The sequence below is a fragment of the Podarcis vaucheri genome, assembly GCF_965113315.1.
Source record: "Podarcis vaucheri genome assembly, chromosome: 4".
Classification (NCBI taxonomy): Eukaryota; Metazoa; Chordata; class Lepidosauria; order Squamata; family Lacertidae; genus Podarcis; species Podarcis vaucheri.
Window position 1 is genome coordinate 78,312,075 of NC_138762.1, and position 17,452 is coordinate 78,329,526.

The 17,452-nt window shown below is 42.0% G+C and overlaps 1 protein-coding gene across 4 annotated transcripts in view; it reads left to right on the forward strand.

The window, feature by feature from the left end:
* MAP4K4 (mitogen-activated protein kinase kinase kinase kinase 4) overlaps positions 1–17,452 on the forward strand; it is a 130,559-nt gene that overhangs the window by 51,683 nt on the left and 61,424 nt on the right. For all 4 annotated transcript variants that reach the window (XM_082218922.1, XM_082218923.1, XM_082218924.1 and 1 more), the window contains exon 3: positions 7,719–7,775. In XM_082218922.1, coding sequence (XP_082075048.1) covers positions 7,719–7,775 — 57 coding nt within the window. The remainder of the gene's footprint in view (positions 1–7,718; positions 7,776–17,452) is intronic.

A 17,452-nucleotide genomic window follows, 5' to 3' on the forward strand; every position in this document is an offset into this window, starting at 1 on the left:
CAAAGCTGAAAATGAATGAACTGCAGCAAAGATATTATGTTTATTTTTCTAGTCCTTCCCCTGCCTACTCCCTTAATACAGTGGTACCTCGGGTTATGTTAGCTTTGGGTACTGTAATTTCAAGTTACTAACGTGGCAAACCTGGAAATGTATACAGTGGTGCCTCGCAAGATGAAAAGAATCCGTTCTGTGATTCTCTTCGTCTAGTGGTATTTTCGTCTTGTGAAGCAAGCCCATTGACAGATTAGCGGATTAGCGCTATTAGCGGCTTTTAGCGGCTTGTCTGCTGATCGGATCAGCTGATAAGCGGTTTAGCGGCTTAGAAAAGGGGGGGGGGAAGGAAAAAAAACCCAGCAGGAACTCACAAGACATTGTCGTCTTGCAAAGCAAGCCCATAGGAAATTCGTTTTGCGAAGCACCTCCAAAATGGAAAACTCTTTCGTCTAGCGAGTTTTCCGTCTTGCGAGGCATTCGTTTTGCGGGGCACCACTGTACTTATGGGTTTTGCTTTGCGCGTGCGCAGAACCGGTGCCTCTGGATGCAGACTTTTCGGGGTAAGTGTGGACCCCCAGGACGAATTAAGTCCACTGTGTTCTTTCTCTAGTCTTCAGAGAGTAGCTGGAAGTGGGGAGGCAGAAAAAGGTCCTCCTTTCCTTCCACTCTTCAATTTTAATCTGAAATCTTAGGTGCACCACTGTGCCCCCTAGCTCAGAAACCGCTCACGCAAATGAAATTCCCTGTCGCAAAATGCGCCTAGAACAATCGGAGTTTCGAGCACTGATTTGTATAGAAATGACCATTATTATGATACAATAATAGTAAAAGATGCCTGCACTGCAGGGTGTTGGACTAGAGAACCCTCATGGTCCCTTCCAATTCTACATTTCTATGAAATCAACAGTTACAGTTAATTGAAAAATATATCGTAAGTTTAAAAGAGCATAAAACACAACAATAATTTTGTTAACAGTATCAAACACCAATAATGTAATATTATACCCACATTAAAAAAAATCCCTCCACAGTTCACAATAAAGACACCTGGTGATAATAGATCTAGCTCACATCCAACTTGAAGCAGAATAAGAGGAAAAGATAAAAGATGATAGCCACAAAGCAGTTAAGGTAGCTCATCCTCAGGAAGCAGAAACAGAACCTTCTCTCACTAAAGTCCCACAGTCTTGATTTCTGGATTTTTTTACTGCTAACTTTTTCAAGAGTTGATTCTGTAAACAACAGAAATTGGGTTTGTTTTTGTTTTCTTTAAGAAGCTTATCCACATGACAAGTATTCCCCATAACAGCTGTTCGGCCATGTATATTTTTCTGCCTTAGCTTCAATTGTTGGATGGAAGTGTTTCCCTTTGTTTGCATTGCACATAAAACACAAGATCCTTCTATCGATCTTCTGTGTCTTTTGGAATAAACATATTTTTTAAAATCACCCAGTGCTGACTTCAAGCTTTTGTGTGCTAAATGTGCCAAAGCACAAGCTTCTCAAGACCTTGATTCTTTACGAGTGACCTGCGGATTATTTGTAGCCTGCGGTGTGCTTTTTAAAGTGTGAAGTTTGGGCTGTTCTGAGACTACTTTGTGCATATCTCTGGATGCTGCCCATCAACAGACAATTGAACAAGTGGCCTCTCTCTCTCTCTCTCTGTGTGTGTGTGTTTGCTAATGCTATATTAAAAAGGTAAAGGTACCCCTGCCCGAACGGGCCAGTCTTGACAGACTCTGGGGTTTGTGCGCCCATCTCACATCTATAGGCCAGGGGCCAGCGCTGTCCGCAGACACTTCCGGGTCACGTGGCCAGCGTGACAAGCTGCATCTGGCGAGCCAGCGCAGCACACGGAACGCCGTTTACCTTCCCGCTGGTAAGCGGTACCTATTTATCTACTTGCACCCGGAGGTGCTTTCGAACTGCTAGGTTGGCAGGCGCTGGGACCGTACCACAATATAATTTCATGATATGTAGCCCATTTTGGAATCGCAACATTTTGATTCCAATGTGTGGATCTTCAGCCACAGTAGGGACCACTGATTCAGCAATTCAAATAATAGAAATTGTAGAATTAGAAGGGATCCTGAGTATCACAGAGTCCAATACCCTGCAATGCAGGAATAGGCAGCTGGCTCATACTGGATTATAATTGAAATTATCTAAAAATTGCTGTGAACCAATTTGGGGGAGGGGTGGGGTGGATGGAATGGCACACCTTAAAAAAAGGAGAATGCACTTGGATTCTCAGGGATGGATGAGGGACCACAGAGTAGTATAAGCACTGGGGAGGAAAGCTAGTATGGGAGCATAGTCTGTATGTCTCCGCTTACTCTATATCCCCGTGATTCACTGTCCTTACTCGCTTCTTCATGGTATGGATGATAGGAAGGTCAGTTTGAAGAATTGCCAGCTGGGAAAGGCTTGATTTGTTACCCCCCACAATAAAACCAACAACTTGGGGAGGTTTACTTGGGTGATGAAAGATGCAGCAAATGCACACCGTGCATATTGGGGAGAGCGTCAGAGAGGAGCCCAGCGATGACAGCAATCCTGTATAATGCAGTAATTTGCCCGGAGGCAAGTTGCTTTCTTAATTTAGTATCCCTAGTAATGTTAGTAACACACAACTTGCATTTTGCCTAAGGCTTGTAGAATTCCACATAACAGAATCTACTTGAGCAAGTAGCATCATGGAAAAATCTAATTCTGGCCATTGCTTTATAGAAGCAATGCAATGAGATCCGGTTATAAGACTTTGTTTGGGTGCTTGGATGTTCCTCATTCACCATTCACTTGGTCATGAGTTACTAGTGCCTTTTCTTTCCCTAACCTAGCTGCCAAGTGCTCCTAGTTTTTGTTTTTTGTTTTGTTTTTAAATCTTGTTAGGATTGGAACTGAATAGTATCTGCTCTGTGGTACAATTGAGCCTCAATCTCTGAATGAAATTTCTGCCTCCTTCTAAGCATCAGTTTATGTTGGGCTTCTGGTCTGTTGTCTTGTTGTCTGTGGCTGTTTGTTTTAGAGCATCTTCCCTAAAGGAACAGTGAAGCAGGTATTTTGGGCCTATTCTGACTCTGTCCCAAGGAAAGCAAAGATCTTCACATATTCTGTTTGATTTGCACAGCTTATTCTGGTCCAGATACAAATATTTACAGAGCTTGAGATCTTATGGAAATAATTAATCGAAGTGACAGGAAATACAGTCGTACCTCGGAAGTCAAACACCTTGCGAGACAAACGTTTTGGCTCCCGAACGCTGCAAACCAGGAAGTGATTTTTCTGGTTTGCAAATGTCCGTCGCTGCTTCCGCAGCTCCGATTGGCTGCAGGAGTTTCCTGCAGCCACTCAGAAGCTGCACCTTGGTTCCTGAATATTTTGGAAGTCAAATGGACTTCCGGAACGGGTTCTGTTCGACTTCCGAGGTATGGCTGTACTGTAATTACTATATGCATTCTTTATACACAGTCCCAGTATATAGTTTAGTAGTGGGGAACCTGTGGACCTCCTTAGGTTGTTCGGCAACATCTCCCAATCAGCTCTAGCTAGCATGGCCCATGGTCCAGAATGATGGGAGTTATGGTTCTTCATTATCTGGAGAGCCAGAGGTTACCCAGCTCGGATAAAGAGACAGATAGAAATGCAAGCAACAGGAGGAACTTCTGCAGCAATTCTTGTTAACTTACAAAACTATTTCCACAAATGCAAGTCTAAGAGCATGTGTTGAAAACGAAAACAAAAGATGCAGCAGTCACTTTCCTGATAAGCTATCTCTTGGAACAAAAAACCTCTTGGGCCAATCGCTTGTTTGACAGGAGAATAGTTTGGGAGTCCTGTATGCTTTAAATATAACTGAAACGTTTCAGTGCCTGTTCTGTGTTGACACTGTATAAGCTGTGATCAGTTTCTTGCCCAAGTCCCAAGATATTTAAGTATTGCATACATTTATGGTGTACCATAAATTGAATTGCCTTTAAAATAAGGTTTTGAGTGCTATGTTTGGCTTGGGACAGTGGGAATTCTGCACTTCCCACAGTCTTCTTTTCCCATCCCACAGCTTGACATAACTCTCCCCAAGGGCCTGGGGGCTAGTAAATCCAAAGTCTTTTCACATGCTATCCTTAGGAGCAGCAGAATGAATTATTAGTTTTAGTGTGCTTCGCTGCTTTGTGGAAAGCACTGAGTTTTGGAGCAGCAGGAATCTTTTGAAGCTGCTGGGTCATGACTCTGTTCCTCACAAGGAAGAACGATTGCAGATTCTAATCTTCCGAAAGGGCGTGAATATGAGGAAAGCTATACCTTGCGCAAATGCTGTGAACAGATTCCTATCGTTAAATACTTAGTTTGCTCTTTGCTTTTCCAAGGTATTTCTGTTTCTTCTCCCTCTGCATGTATGCATTGTTTTTAAAAAAGCACAAATGATGCATTTAAATGGGGAATGTTTGCAGAATGGACAGTGCAAGTAAATAATGAAAGGAACAAGTAGGCCTTTTGCTCACCTGACTCTGCGCTCTTTATTTAATCTTTTCTTTAATTCTGCATTTCTCTCTTTCGCTCCTTCGGTCCACCCCCCTTCAACTCATAGTAAGATTGGGGGGGGCATGAGTCACTCTTCGTCTTATATAGACTGTTGCTTTATTTCCTGTAACGAGATGAAGAAGAGCTCTGGAGTGATTATAGAACTAAATTACTCAGTGAGCAGAGGTTACAGTGCTTGGATTTGCTTTATCAAGCCCCCCCCCCGAAAGAGAACGAGAAGAGTTTTACTGATGTATTTAAAAAGTGTGTTGATTTGGTGGCAAGAGCAGATCATCTGTCATCAAGGGCAAGTTTGATTCACTGCTTGAAGGTTCCACAGCCCTTGAAAGCAATTCATTCTGTAGCCCATAGCTACCATTCTAAAGCCTGAAATGAGGCTTTTACACTTACACACACACACACAAATTAAAAGAACACCACCCTTTTGGATGAGACAAATAAGTTCATTCTGTTCAATTTCTCTTATTGGCCAGTCAGATGCTTCTGGCAAGCCTTTCAAGAAGGCGTGAAGGCAATAGCTCCTTACTGTTGGACATTAGCTGCTGGTGCCATTCCTCATGGTTGTAGATATAACATTGCGGCAGTGGCAGTCAGAGTGCAGGGAAGTTTGCTAAGCCTCTCCTGGCACCAGTCCTTTCAACCTTGCAGGACATTTCAGGTTGAGAGGTTCCACGTGGAACGACATCAAAGAGCAGTGCTGGTAGAAACAAGCAGTTTCCATGGAAAGGAAACCACATTCCCCTTTTTGAGCAACTTCCCATCAGCCGAGGGTGTCTTCATATGTGGAGTGGGTGGGTGTGGCTTCCCCACGTTGGTCTGGTAGGCCAAATTTGACCTGCATGATGTTAAACATAGGCTTTGCGGTCCAAATTGCATAGCTTCAAAGAACATTGTTTTACTTTTTAGGATGCAGAATCTGAGGTTAGCAGGATCAGAGGAGGACTCACTGAAGGCTGATAACTTCAGTTTCTAGTAATCACTTAGTGCAATTTTTAATAAAGCTCTTGCTTGCTCAGTTCCAGAACAGGGGTGGGCAGACTTCTGTCTTATCAAATCCCCTCCTATTTCTGTTTCCTTTTTCTGTGGTCTAGCTTTAGAACTTTACTAGCTGAGGTTAATTCTGACATGCATGTACATAAATCAGTATCGAATGGCTGGACAGCTTACTTGATAATTCATAGCTGAAATATGATCCTACCTTATATTGCCATCTGATGAGAGGTAAGAGAGCTGTATGTGAACTCTCCCATTGTTATTTGGGTTCTGGAAAAAAGAAGCTTTTGCATATTTTGAACACATTTTTGATGACCTGCTCCCTAAGATCTATTGGGAAGGCCCTATGGCTCAGGAATGATGACAGAAAGAATTTTCTCTCTGGTCATGCACAGATTGTGGAACATCTTTACCTATGAGATGCCTCTCATTGTGAAACATTTTTTCTTATTACTTTTATGCAACAATCCTTCATCTGTAAAATGATTTTATCTGCTGAGCCTATCTTAATTTTCATCCTACTACTGTTGGATTTTATTGTTTTAAGCTGGTCTTGTTACACTGCAATTGCATTGGAAGGGGAGAGTTGTGTGGGTGTGTTTGTGGTGCATTACATATGTGTGTGACACACCACACATGAATCACTGAAATTTCTCGGGTTGCCAAGGGTAGATTTGGATTTGTTTGTTTGTATCTAATCATCAGACCTTCACAAAGTAAGAGTTTAACAAAGGGAGTTATGCATGCCATTCCCACTATCCAAACACTCATTATATGAAAATACAGGTATCCAAACTTTGCTGTACACACACCACAGATTCAGACACCCAAAACAGCTCGACATGCATTTAATACAGTGGTACCTTGGGTTACAGACGCTTCAGGTTACAGACTCCACTAACCCAGAAATAGTTCCTTGGGTTAAGAACTTTGCTTCAGGATGAGAACAGAAATTGTGCGGCGGCAGCGGGAGGCCCCATTAGCTAAAGTGGTGCTTCAGGTTAAGAACAGTTTCAGGTTACGAACAGACCTCCAGAATGAATTAAGTTCTTAACCCGAGGTACCACTGTAGTGCAAATAAATAAACAGCCTTAAACAATTACTATTTTTTTGTGTTCTGCTGGCCCATGGCACCTGTTTCATAAGAAACTGTGGTGGGAGGGAGGGAGGGAAGGAAGGAAGGAAGGAAGGAAGGGGAAACAGGCCAAACAAGAGAGCATTTCATAGAATCATAGAGTTGGAAGGTACCCAAGGGTCATCTAGTCCAACCCCCTGCAATGCAGGAATCTCAGCTGAAGCATCCATGAAAGGTGGCCATCCAACCTCTGCTGAAAAACCTCCAAGGAAGGAGAGTCCACATCCTTGTTTGCCTTTGCAAGGTTTCAGAGGGTTTCCCCATCATTTTGGGATCAAAATTCTGTGGTCAAGAACCCATTAGAAATTTCCCCATAGGAATCACTGGAAATTCTTGACTTGTTATGTGAACACTTAACTGACAAGCCATTTGCTGAGAACGTGTCATGTTTGGATAGCGAGACATGTCTGTACATCTGTATCCCATTGGTAGAGAGTTAGCATAGGAAAAGGTAGCTTACAAGAATACTAGTGCTACGTAATGTAAAAAGTAAATGATTTGTTTTTATCTCTTAAGTATTTTAAAACTATTGTCTTCTAGTTATAAGATGCGGCTTTTTGTTGTGTGCACATTTTTATACTGAGGTCCAGCTCCGAGGGCCTTCTGGCGGTTCCCTCACTGTGAGATGTGAGGTTACAGGGAACCAGGCAGAGGGCTTTCTCAGTAGTGGCACCCACCTGGTGGAACACCCTCCCATCAGATGTCTATTTCCAACTATCTGACTTTTAGAAGACATCTGAAGGCAGCCCTGTGTCGGAATATTTTTAACGTCTGATGTTTTACAATTTTTTATATATGCTGTAAACCGCCCAGAGTGGCCCAGCCAGATGGGTGGGGTATAATAGTAATAGTAGTAGTAGTAGTAGTAGTAGTAGTAATAATAATAATAATAATAATAATAATAATAATAATAATACGAAGAAGAAGAAGAAGAAGAAGAAAGTAATGGAGGAGTTAATGGGAAAGCAATGCTGTGGGAAATGGAATAACTTTTCTATTGTCTTTTATTTCACGCATGAATGGAATGGCTAATGGTTCTTTCTTCTTTTCTTAGGGTCGACATGTCAAGACAGGCCAACTTGCAGCTATCAAAGTCATGGATGTTACTGAGGTAAGTTCAGAGTCATCATCCCTTTCTTAAGGAAAGCGTAAAAGGAATTTATTCAACCCTGAACCCTTAATCTCTTCAGGAGGAGAGAGATCTTCACAACAGCATGCATGCAGATCTCTGGATTAGGGCCAAAATGAAAAGAAACACGCACTCATCTGATAATGTCGGCGTCATCACAATAAACCTATACCCTTTTTAGGTTGAAAAGGAAATGGACCCAATAAAGATCCCAAAGGCCTTAAATGCAGAAACATCTGCTAAAATGTTGAGCAGATTGTTGGCAGAATTCAGCAGTGTAAAGCAGTAGTTGTAATGGACTCGGGGGGATTTAGCTTCATATGAGAACGGGGAGAAATTAACCCAACCAGAGAGATAAAAATATACACCTGTAGTTAAGCCCTTATCTTTAATAGCTTTAGTCAAAAGCATTAAAAAAATAGACCGGTTTTTCATCTAGAAGTAATATTTTAAACGTCAAATGGAAGGTTAATTCTGAATGGTTAATTCTGCATTTTACAACCAGGCAAGATTTATTCATCAACTGTGTTTTATTAGCTCAGCAGTGCAAAATCATTTTGGAGCAAACAGCCTACTGTTCCAAAATCTATTTATTTATATAAATCACTCGGCAATATGAAAGCTTCTTTTCTTGTTTTTCACAGAGAAGGTATTTTAATTGGCAGAATTATTTAGGTATTCTGGGTGGCAATTTTAGAGAATCTCTCCCCACCCCCACCCCCGAGGCTTCATCCAGAATATTGTTTCATTCTGAATTTGACATCCATTTTTTGTTATGTGTGTGCTTGCTCATGCAACTGAAGACCCGGCAAGACTAAGCATCTGGGTTAACAATACTTTAAAAAACAAAACATAAGGCAGCAAGCAAAGGCTGCTTCCTACAAGTATAGGGACTCAAGTCATTCTCTGTATAATATCTGTATACCAGCAGAACAAGGCTAGAGTTTGCCAAACATGGTTTAATGTGGGTTTTGGTTTTTTTGGTTTTTAAAAAGAAGAGTACGTTCTTCCCATATAGAGGAAATTAATGTGCAATGACAACTTGCTTGAAGTCTGTCATAAGAAGACTCACGATTAAAGTAATTGTAATTAATGTAGGGGCAAGACATTCTTCAGAATGTAGATGGTTAAATATATCAATGTTTGAATTAAGAAAACCATTTCCTGCCAGTAGTGCACCTGACCATGAAGCCATAAGGCTTTTTAACAGTCTCCCTTCATAGAGAGGCAGAAGTAGATACACTGGGTGGCACCAGCAAAGGATATATTCTTTATTCTCTTCCTGCAGGTAACAGGGTTCATGTTTTGGAACAATAATATTCTGCTGCCAGGCTACTTGCAGAGAATGATCCTCCATACCTCTTAGGGAGTGATTCACTCTTAAAACCAACATGTTTGTCGGGACACTTTGTGGAAGATGCTTGGTGTTAATTTTATAAAGTCATAGTTTGAAACAAATACATATTCTTGTGCAGCTGGAATTTTTGCCTCCAGGCTGTGTAAAAGGTTCTGGGTGGCGTGAAAGTGAGAAATCAAGCCACTGTAAAATATTTTAATTTATCCGGATACTTTTAAAAAGGAAAATGCTTTAAAGTTACAGTTCCTAGTAATACGATGAACACCTATCTTTAAGAGGAAGAAGCCGACACCAAATTTAAAAGTAATGATGGTGCAGAAACTATTAAAATATGACACTTGTTCAAAAAAATGTGAATTTGAAACTGCACATGTAAAAACAGATTGCAACACTTATCTTTCCCTAGCAGATGTGGGGACATCTTAGTTAAATGAATATCCTTTTGAAAGAACTAGCTGCTGTTGGTCATCTTACAGGCAAGCATTGCTTGTCCCACTCCCTGCATGATGGTGATGAAGTCCATTAAATTCAGGTGTGACTTTATTAAGCAATATTGCTTAATCTTGGTTGTCAGTGCTTGGTTTGATGCTGCATGAAAATCAATATAATATGACCCCTTCATTTCAGTATAGATAATGAAGACTTCTTGCTTGTTGAAGGATCATGGTTTGGGTTTTCTCCAAATGTTCCCATGTTGTGGCACTCATTTAATTTTGTTGTGACTTTTGTGGTTGCCTGTTCAGCATAACTTTTATTTGGGCTGAACAGTCCAAATGGATCACGTTAATAATGTTTTTTGATGCAGGCTGCTGTTGTTCTTGCATAAGTTGAGAACAGGAGTCGTATCTGTGTCTAAATCTCTAGTGTATGCAAAGTGTATTTTTATCTACTCTAGTAAATCAATCAGACTTGGATTTGTTGGAGGTAAATGACAAGCAGAATTAAACTGCTAATAACTTATTTAAATACCACCTGTGAGTGCTTGTTTCTGGCCACAAAGTTATGAAAGGTTGGAGGAACGCGATTCTGCTGCAGACACTCGCTGCAGGGATTTGAAACTGAAGTCTGTGGAGCGGGAGAAGATGATAAAATACCTGTAGAAAACTTTCATAGGCTCACCTTGTCTGAGTCTTCAGTGTATGCAGTGTTTAGCTTTTTCAAGTTTATTTTTACAACCGTGGAGGGTTATATATTGGCTCTTATTGAAGGTTGGGAGTTTGGGTTTTCAGGGCACAATCCCTGATTATGTCAACGGAAGCCCTATTCAACCATTGAAAGAACTGTTAGGCTCACGCATGGAATTAGTATTCCTGACAAAAGCCCAGAAATTGCCAAATGGAATCATAGACTTGTAGAGTTGGAAGGGACCATGAGACCCTGTTGCCCAATGTGGGGCTTAAACCTTGAGATATGAAGAGTTTCATGCTCTACCATCTGAGCTGTCCATGAATCGTGGCTGTGACTAGAGTGTTGATTCACATGCCAGCGTTATGTATTCTGTTTGCATTAATGTGCAGTGAGGGGTCATGGGAGTGACTGAAAGAGGCTTCTGTGTGCCCAAAGGTTGTGTGCAACATCTAATGGAATTGAGTACAGTGGCCCAGTTTCCACATCACAACAAATAGTGGTTAAAAGTTTATAATGTATCGTGGTTTGCTGCTTGGAGCAAAACAAACCACATTCTCTGTTATGGACATAGTGCTAAGCCCAGGGGTCATGGTTTGTGCTGCCACTTGTGCTAGCAGTGAAGTAGAAGCCACCTTGCATGTTCATGGCAGGCAACTATGGTTTATTGTGCCATGTGAACACTGTGTGTGTGGTCCGTCTGTCTCAGCTATGTGAACAGTTTTGCTTGTGGCGAATGAATTGTGAGCTGACACTTAAGACTCATTTAATTGTGTACTTTGGAGTCACTGGCTATCAACAGTAAACTTTCCTTATACAGTATCCAGTGCTACCTCCGGTTGTGGACAGAAACCATTCTGGAGCTCTGGTCGGACCCCAAGGTTTCCACAACTGAAGGGACCGCTTCTGCGCATGCGTGCGTATCAAAAACCTAGAAATATACTTCCGGGTTTGCCGCTGCCGTCAGCAGAGGGATATGTAAGCGGAGGTACGGCTGTACACAGCTATGCCTGCCTCAAGTAATTATTATGTTTTTCAAAAGTTACTTAGTCTGGAGGCAAAGGTGTGAAAGGAATTGACTTTCTACCATCACTAAAATCTGCTAATACTTTCCTGGCTCTTCAGCTAAACCTGCATTCCTTTCCAGTACAACTTTTAAAACTGGCTTTCCTCTTGAAGTGTAAGGACCACTTCTCTTAACTACGTCACGGGGGGGGGGGGGGAATAGAAACCTTTCAAAGCGTGGCTTATTGAAGTGCTAAGCTTTTGTAGGCAACAGTGCTAAGCGAATTGGACGAGGAAGGCTGTGGCAAACAAAAGCGTATGACGTAATAATAAAGAGGTTAGTATGGAAGTTGTCATGGCATTTCACTTCACAGGTTTTTGCTGATGAAGGCGAACGATGCTACGCCTTAAGAATGTGATTGCCACTGAATGGGTGAGCCTTCTCAGACTTAGGAAGGGAAAAGGGAAGAGAGAACACACTGGGCTCTAACCTCAGCTGAAACCTATTAATCTCTCTCAGCTGCTGCAGTCTATTCCGAACTTCTCTATGGATGAAAATGAGCCTTTGAAAGTTTTCTGTCAAGTTCCAAGGAATGTTGAATCAGGGCAGCATCAAGCCTTTAATGAGCAACTGCAGTAGCGATACAGAGTTACTCTTTGTAAGGCAGCACTGGAAACGTATTTGCACAACTCCCCGCCCCAAACACACACTTGTGCACACATAAGAGTTTGTAAGAGTCCTTTGTCCCCATAGGTAAAAAACTAAGCCTTAAATGAAGCTGCAGGCAGATGCTTAACTGTAGCTTTTTTGAAAGATAAGGAGGGAGGGGAAAAGTCCTACTGCTTTGAATAAGCAAAAAACTTCATTTCCCTGAAATTCAGTCAACTTTTTGTTTGTTTAAAGGCGACAGCACTTGCTTTTTCAGGCAATGATTCAGGCATGGGAAATTGAATAATATGTATAATGTCCTAGTCACCTTTTTGTGTTTCCCACCCAAAACCGAATGGTTTTTTTGTTTGCTTGTTTTCTGAGTTGGGGAGGTTGTGGTATTTTCTTTTTTAAAGGCAAAAGGGTAAATGCTTTCACATTATTGGGAGTGATTCTCTCCTTCCTCCATGGCAACTCTACATGCTCTCTGTATATTTTTATGTTTCACTAGAGGGAGAAATTCCCATTGACTTCCAGATTTAAACTGTTGTTTACTCCCTTCGCCCTTGCACCAACAGTAGCATTCAGTTTAAGCCAAGATGTCTTTGGAGCATTGTAGCTGAAATGGCAAGAGGTAGATTCTTTCCTCCCCTAAAAGAAACAAGCCCAACGCTTTCCTTTTATGTAGAAGCTGTAGCTATGGGAACCTATGCACAGGAAGCACAAAGAAGCTACTTTTAGACATTTAAGCCCTCACCTCCCCCTGAGAATTATTTCCTTTAGCCTGTGGTCCTAGAATTAGTGTTGTATCATTCTCTGCATTAGCCTTCTTTAAGAATATATTTACTTTTGTTTCGGGATTTCGGGTATAAGCTTTATTTTAAAGTGGGGGGGGGGGTGCACAGAGGAGTTTTAGATGGTCCAAAAAATAAATAAATCCTATTGTGAAGTACTCTCTCTTATTATAATGCAAGGTGATGAGTTAGTGGGAGCACGTCATATCCTTAGTCACCACTTTCTCATATCTCAGGAAATCATTCTTCCTTTGACCTAATTTCCTCATACCCAAAAGAGTACACAAATGTGCTCAACTTCCTTCCTCCCCCAAAGCATCCTTTGCCGGCTGGTAATGTGACCCATCTAGAAGGAACAGCCTTGAATCTTGCTGGGCAATCTTGGGCCAATTACCCTCTTTCATCTCTCAGCTTTCAGGATGCTTTGTGAATATAATAAAGGTGTTGAGTGTATGCCATCTAGCTTTTTGGAGGAAGGGAGGAATACAAATGTATTTTTTTTTAAAAAAAACAACAACAACCCCAGATCTATTGCTGGACTATGGCCCCCTGATACTCTCATGACTCCAGCTTGAGAGCAGTATGGCATAATTATTGAATGGGTGAGCTGTGAAGCCACCTCAGTTGTTAATTCAGCCTTGGGCAAGTTGGAGGGGTGTCTGCCTCAAACCATTCTTGCCATCTAACCCACATCAGAAGCTCATACAGTACAGTGGTACCTTGGGTTATAGACGCTTCAGGCTACAGACGCTTCAGGTTACAGACTTTGCTAACCCAGAAATAGTACCTCGGGTTAAGAACTTTGCTTCAGGATGAGAACAGAAATTGTGCTCCGGCGGTGCAGCAGCAGGAGGAGGCCCCATTAGCTAAAGTGGTACCTCAGGTTAAGAACAGTTTCAGGTTAAGAACGGACCTCCAGAACGAATTAAGTTCTTAACCCAAGGTACCACTGTATACTATATAAATGATGTAATTTTTATTAACTGGACTGTGAGGTGCTACATAACACAGGCAGTGTTAGAAACTGAGATATGAAAAAGGGAAAGGTAAAGGGACCCCTGACTGTTTGTCGTGAATGACTCTGGGGTTGCGGCGCTCATCTTGCTCTATAGGCCGAGGAGCTGGTGTTTGTCTGCAGACAGCTTCCGGGTCATGTGGCCAGCATGACTAAGTTGCTTCTGGTGAACCAGAGCAGCACACGGAAACACCGTTTACCTTCCCGCCGGAGCAGTACCTATTTATCTACTTTCACTTTGATGTGCTTTTGAGCTGCTAGGTTGACAGGAGCAGGGACTGAGCAATGGGAGCTCACCCTGTCGCGGGGATTTGAACCACCGACCTTCTGATCAGCAAGCCCTAAGCTCTGTGGTTTAACCCACCAGCGCCACCCACTATGAAAGCTAGGAGCTAAATGGCACCTTAAGCCTAGGTTATGGGTGCTGCAATGGTGTGTCTAGGTGCACTTTTTTATAACAAGAATACAAAGCTGAAAATGGATGAACTGCAGCTAAAACCTTATGTTCATTTTTCACATGGTCTAGTCCTCATCTGATGACTGCAAAAAACTTCTTCTGCCCAACCTCCCCTAATATTCTTGTGAGGGTCCCTTCTCCAGTCCTCAGAGAGTGGCTGGAAGTGGGGAGGCAGAAAAAGGTCTTCCTTTCCTTCCAGCAGTGGCAGTTTTAATGTGAAATCTTAGGTGCAATGCTGCACCCAGAGCTCAGAAACTGCTTGCATTAATGAAATTGCCTGTTGCAAAACGCGCCTAGAACAATGGGAGTTTTGAATGCTTGCTCCAAGCAGCCACTAGAGTCATTCTCCACTCCTTCCTAGTATTGGAAGTATTGTTTAAACCAGCCTTGTAATCAACAACTTGCCTGGTGCCACAGGTGACCAAGCATTCCATACAGGAGAGTGAACTGGGTTAGCAGATGAGGGACAGATCACCTAATTTCCTCTCTCCAGTCTATTTGGTCTCCATGCTGGCTTTGCAGTAAGGAGAGCTTATCCCTCAGTTATATTTGCCCTTCACCAGCCTATTCAGTCAAAGGTGTTTAAAAAACAAACACCCCACCGATTTCCATGCTGGCTTACCTAATAAAGCTCTTTCCTTCCTCTACGGTCTTCACAGAAACACATGAGCCTATTGACAGGTTAGTTTAAAAAAAACCTCGCTGACTAGTAACGTTTGAAGACTCAGGCTGCATTTAAAACTATAGATGTGCAAGTAGGCAAAGATTCTGACCTGTTGGTCAAATAAGGATGGGGCTGAATTTTATCATACTTGTGTCACCCCTCCTTTCTATTTATGAACTGTCTTCTCATGAGATCCTTTAGGGATTTTTCTGTAAACATTTGGCAAAATACTGATTATGAATACATAGAGGAGATTCTATTTTTACATCTCGTGTTTGGATTATTCTGATGTGTACTTATGTGCAATTGAAGCATTCTTGCAAGAAGATTCACTGGCTGCTGGAAGCTGTCTTGCTGACAGGGAAAAAAATCATATTATTTCTGTGTAGAATAATTTAAATTCAATATATTTCATGCATGCTTCATTTTCTAATATAAACGTTATGCATCACTTCCTGCAGAGAAAATGGGCGACTGTTTTCCGATTCCAGTTATAGAACAGTCCTGAAGATTGAAATCCATAGATCAATCAACCTTTGGAGACACACCCTGACAAATTTTGTTCATGCATTTTTGTCTAAATGGCAAGCAGGAGGCAGCTGATCTATAAATGATCATTTTCCGTCACTAGCTGTGATGCTATCTTCCTTCTTGGCTGCAGTCTTCAGCATCAAGCTGCTTGGCCACAAGTTAGCTTGATCTATCGTATCTGCCAAACAAAAGGAAACAAAATAATTTGTGGGAAACACATTACATGTCTTATGTAGAAAAGATCTTAATGCATGTTTCTACGTTATGAATTAAGATTTGAATTTGAGACATTTTATTTTGGGAGAGAGGATTAAAATAGAACACTTCTCCGTATTTATGCTGTAGCTTCAGGTAAATCGGTTCTGCAGCCTATTTTAAGGCATTCATGGACAGATGATAGTTTGGCCATCAGGAATATGCAGTGGGCTTGAGCGTGCTCACCGTTTCCATCCTTTCCACTCTACACAAATTATTCCATCCTGCACTTCATAGTTGGCAATAACCAGAGTTTGAATCAGGCATAACCCACCCCCCAAATGTGTAATACACAATGCACCTAAAACTGGTTTTTTATCCTGGTTGGGAGGCTAGCAGTAACGACAGGGACATAGGTTCTTATACAGAGTCAAACCATAAGTTCATCTAGCTAAAACTGACTGGTAGTCGCTATCCAGGATTTCAGACGGGTTTGTCTCCTCACCCTACTTGGAGATAGTCAGGGATTGAACTTGTGACCTTCCGCACAGAAATTATATTTTCTGTCCCACTGGCAGGCAATTCATGGGGTGGGTGCAGTCCTTTCCTTTTTTCTGTAAAAAAGAAAAGAAAAGAAAAGAAAAGAAAAAAGGTAAATGACCCCTGGACGGTTAAGTCCAATCAAAGGGGACTATGGGCTTGCGGCGCTCATCTCGCTTTCAGGCCGAGGGAGCCGCTGTTTGTCCACAGACAGCTTTCCGGGTCATGTGGCTAGCATGACTAAACCGCTTCTGGCGCAACAGAACATGGTGATGGAAAACAGAGCGCACGGAAACGCCGTTTACCTTCCCACCTCAGTGGTACCTATTAATCTACTTGCACTGCGTGCTTTCAAACTGCTAGGTTGGCGGGAGCTGGGACAGAACAACGGGAGCTCACCCCGTCATGGGGATTCGAACCGCCAATCTTATGATCGGCATGCCCAAGAGGCTCAGTGGTTTAGACCACAGCGCCACGCACACCCAGATTGCCCGCTGTCATTGACAACTGCTGTCAAATTTACCCTTACTGTTGCTGCTCCAAAATTTGCTGCTGCTGCCCCTGCCACCAAAGTAAGATTGCTGTTGCTCCACCACCCATCACTTAAACAAACAAAAACAAACGCAACCATTTCTGTTGTAGTCGTCTTCTTCTGTTTTCTCCTCCTCCTTTCCATAGACATGCCAGGTAGAATGCCTTATTAGGTGCATCACCTTGCTGGAAGCTCTATAGTTTCCTGTTGGAGTTGATGCGCTCAGCACTGATCTGATAATATCTCCTGAAGAATATTCTTAAGGTCTGATTGACTTTGGTAGAGAAAGTTCCTCGCTTGGAAATTAGTGGGATGTTAAGTGTTCAGTTCTTATCTGGTTTGGTCTGTGAGCATATCTGTGATGAAATGGCCTTTGGGTGTGAATGGGATTTTTTTGGGGTCTGATTAATAAATGCCTCTTTTGTCTGCTGTTCTTAAGCAGGTATGGTAACTGAAGATGGCTGTTGATTGTCTGCGGTGTCCTGCCTGTATGATGTCATGTCTGCGACAGACAGACATGAACACCTTGTGACTCTGTTCATTGTTGATTACCTTCCCATGTTAGCTGCAAGGTTTCAGTGTATGGCTGGCAGCTGTGCTGCTGTAAACATCTGGTCTAAGGATACTGGCAACTCTGTGAAAGTGCTTTTGTACTCTGTTAAAGCTATCAAAAACAAAACAAGAGTATATGTTTCCTGACTGACTAATGATCTATGAAAACAAAAGGAGCCAGTGTAGGCTATGCATATAATTCTACCCCTACGTAAAACATACAACCCAATATATCATAGCCAC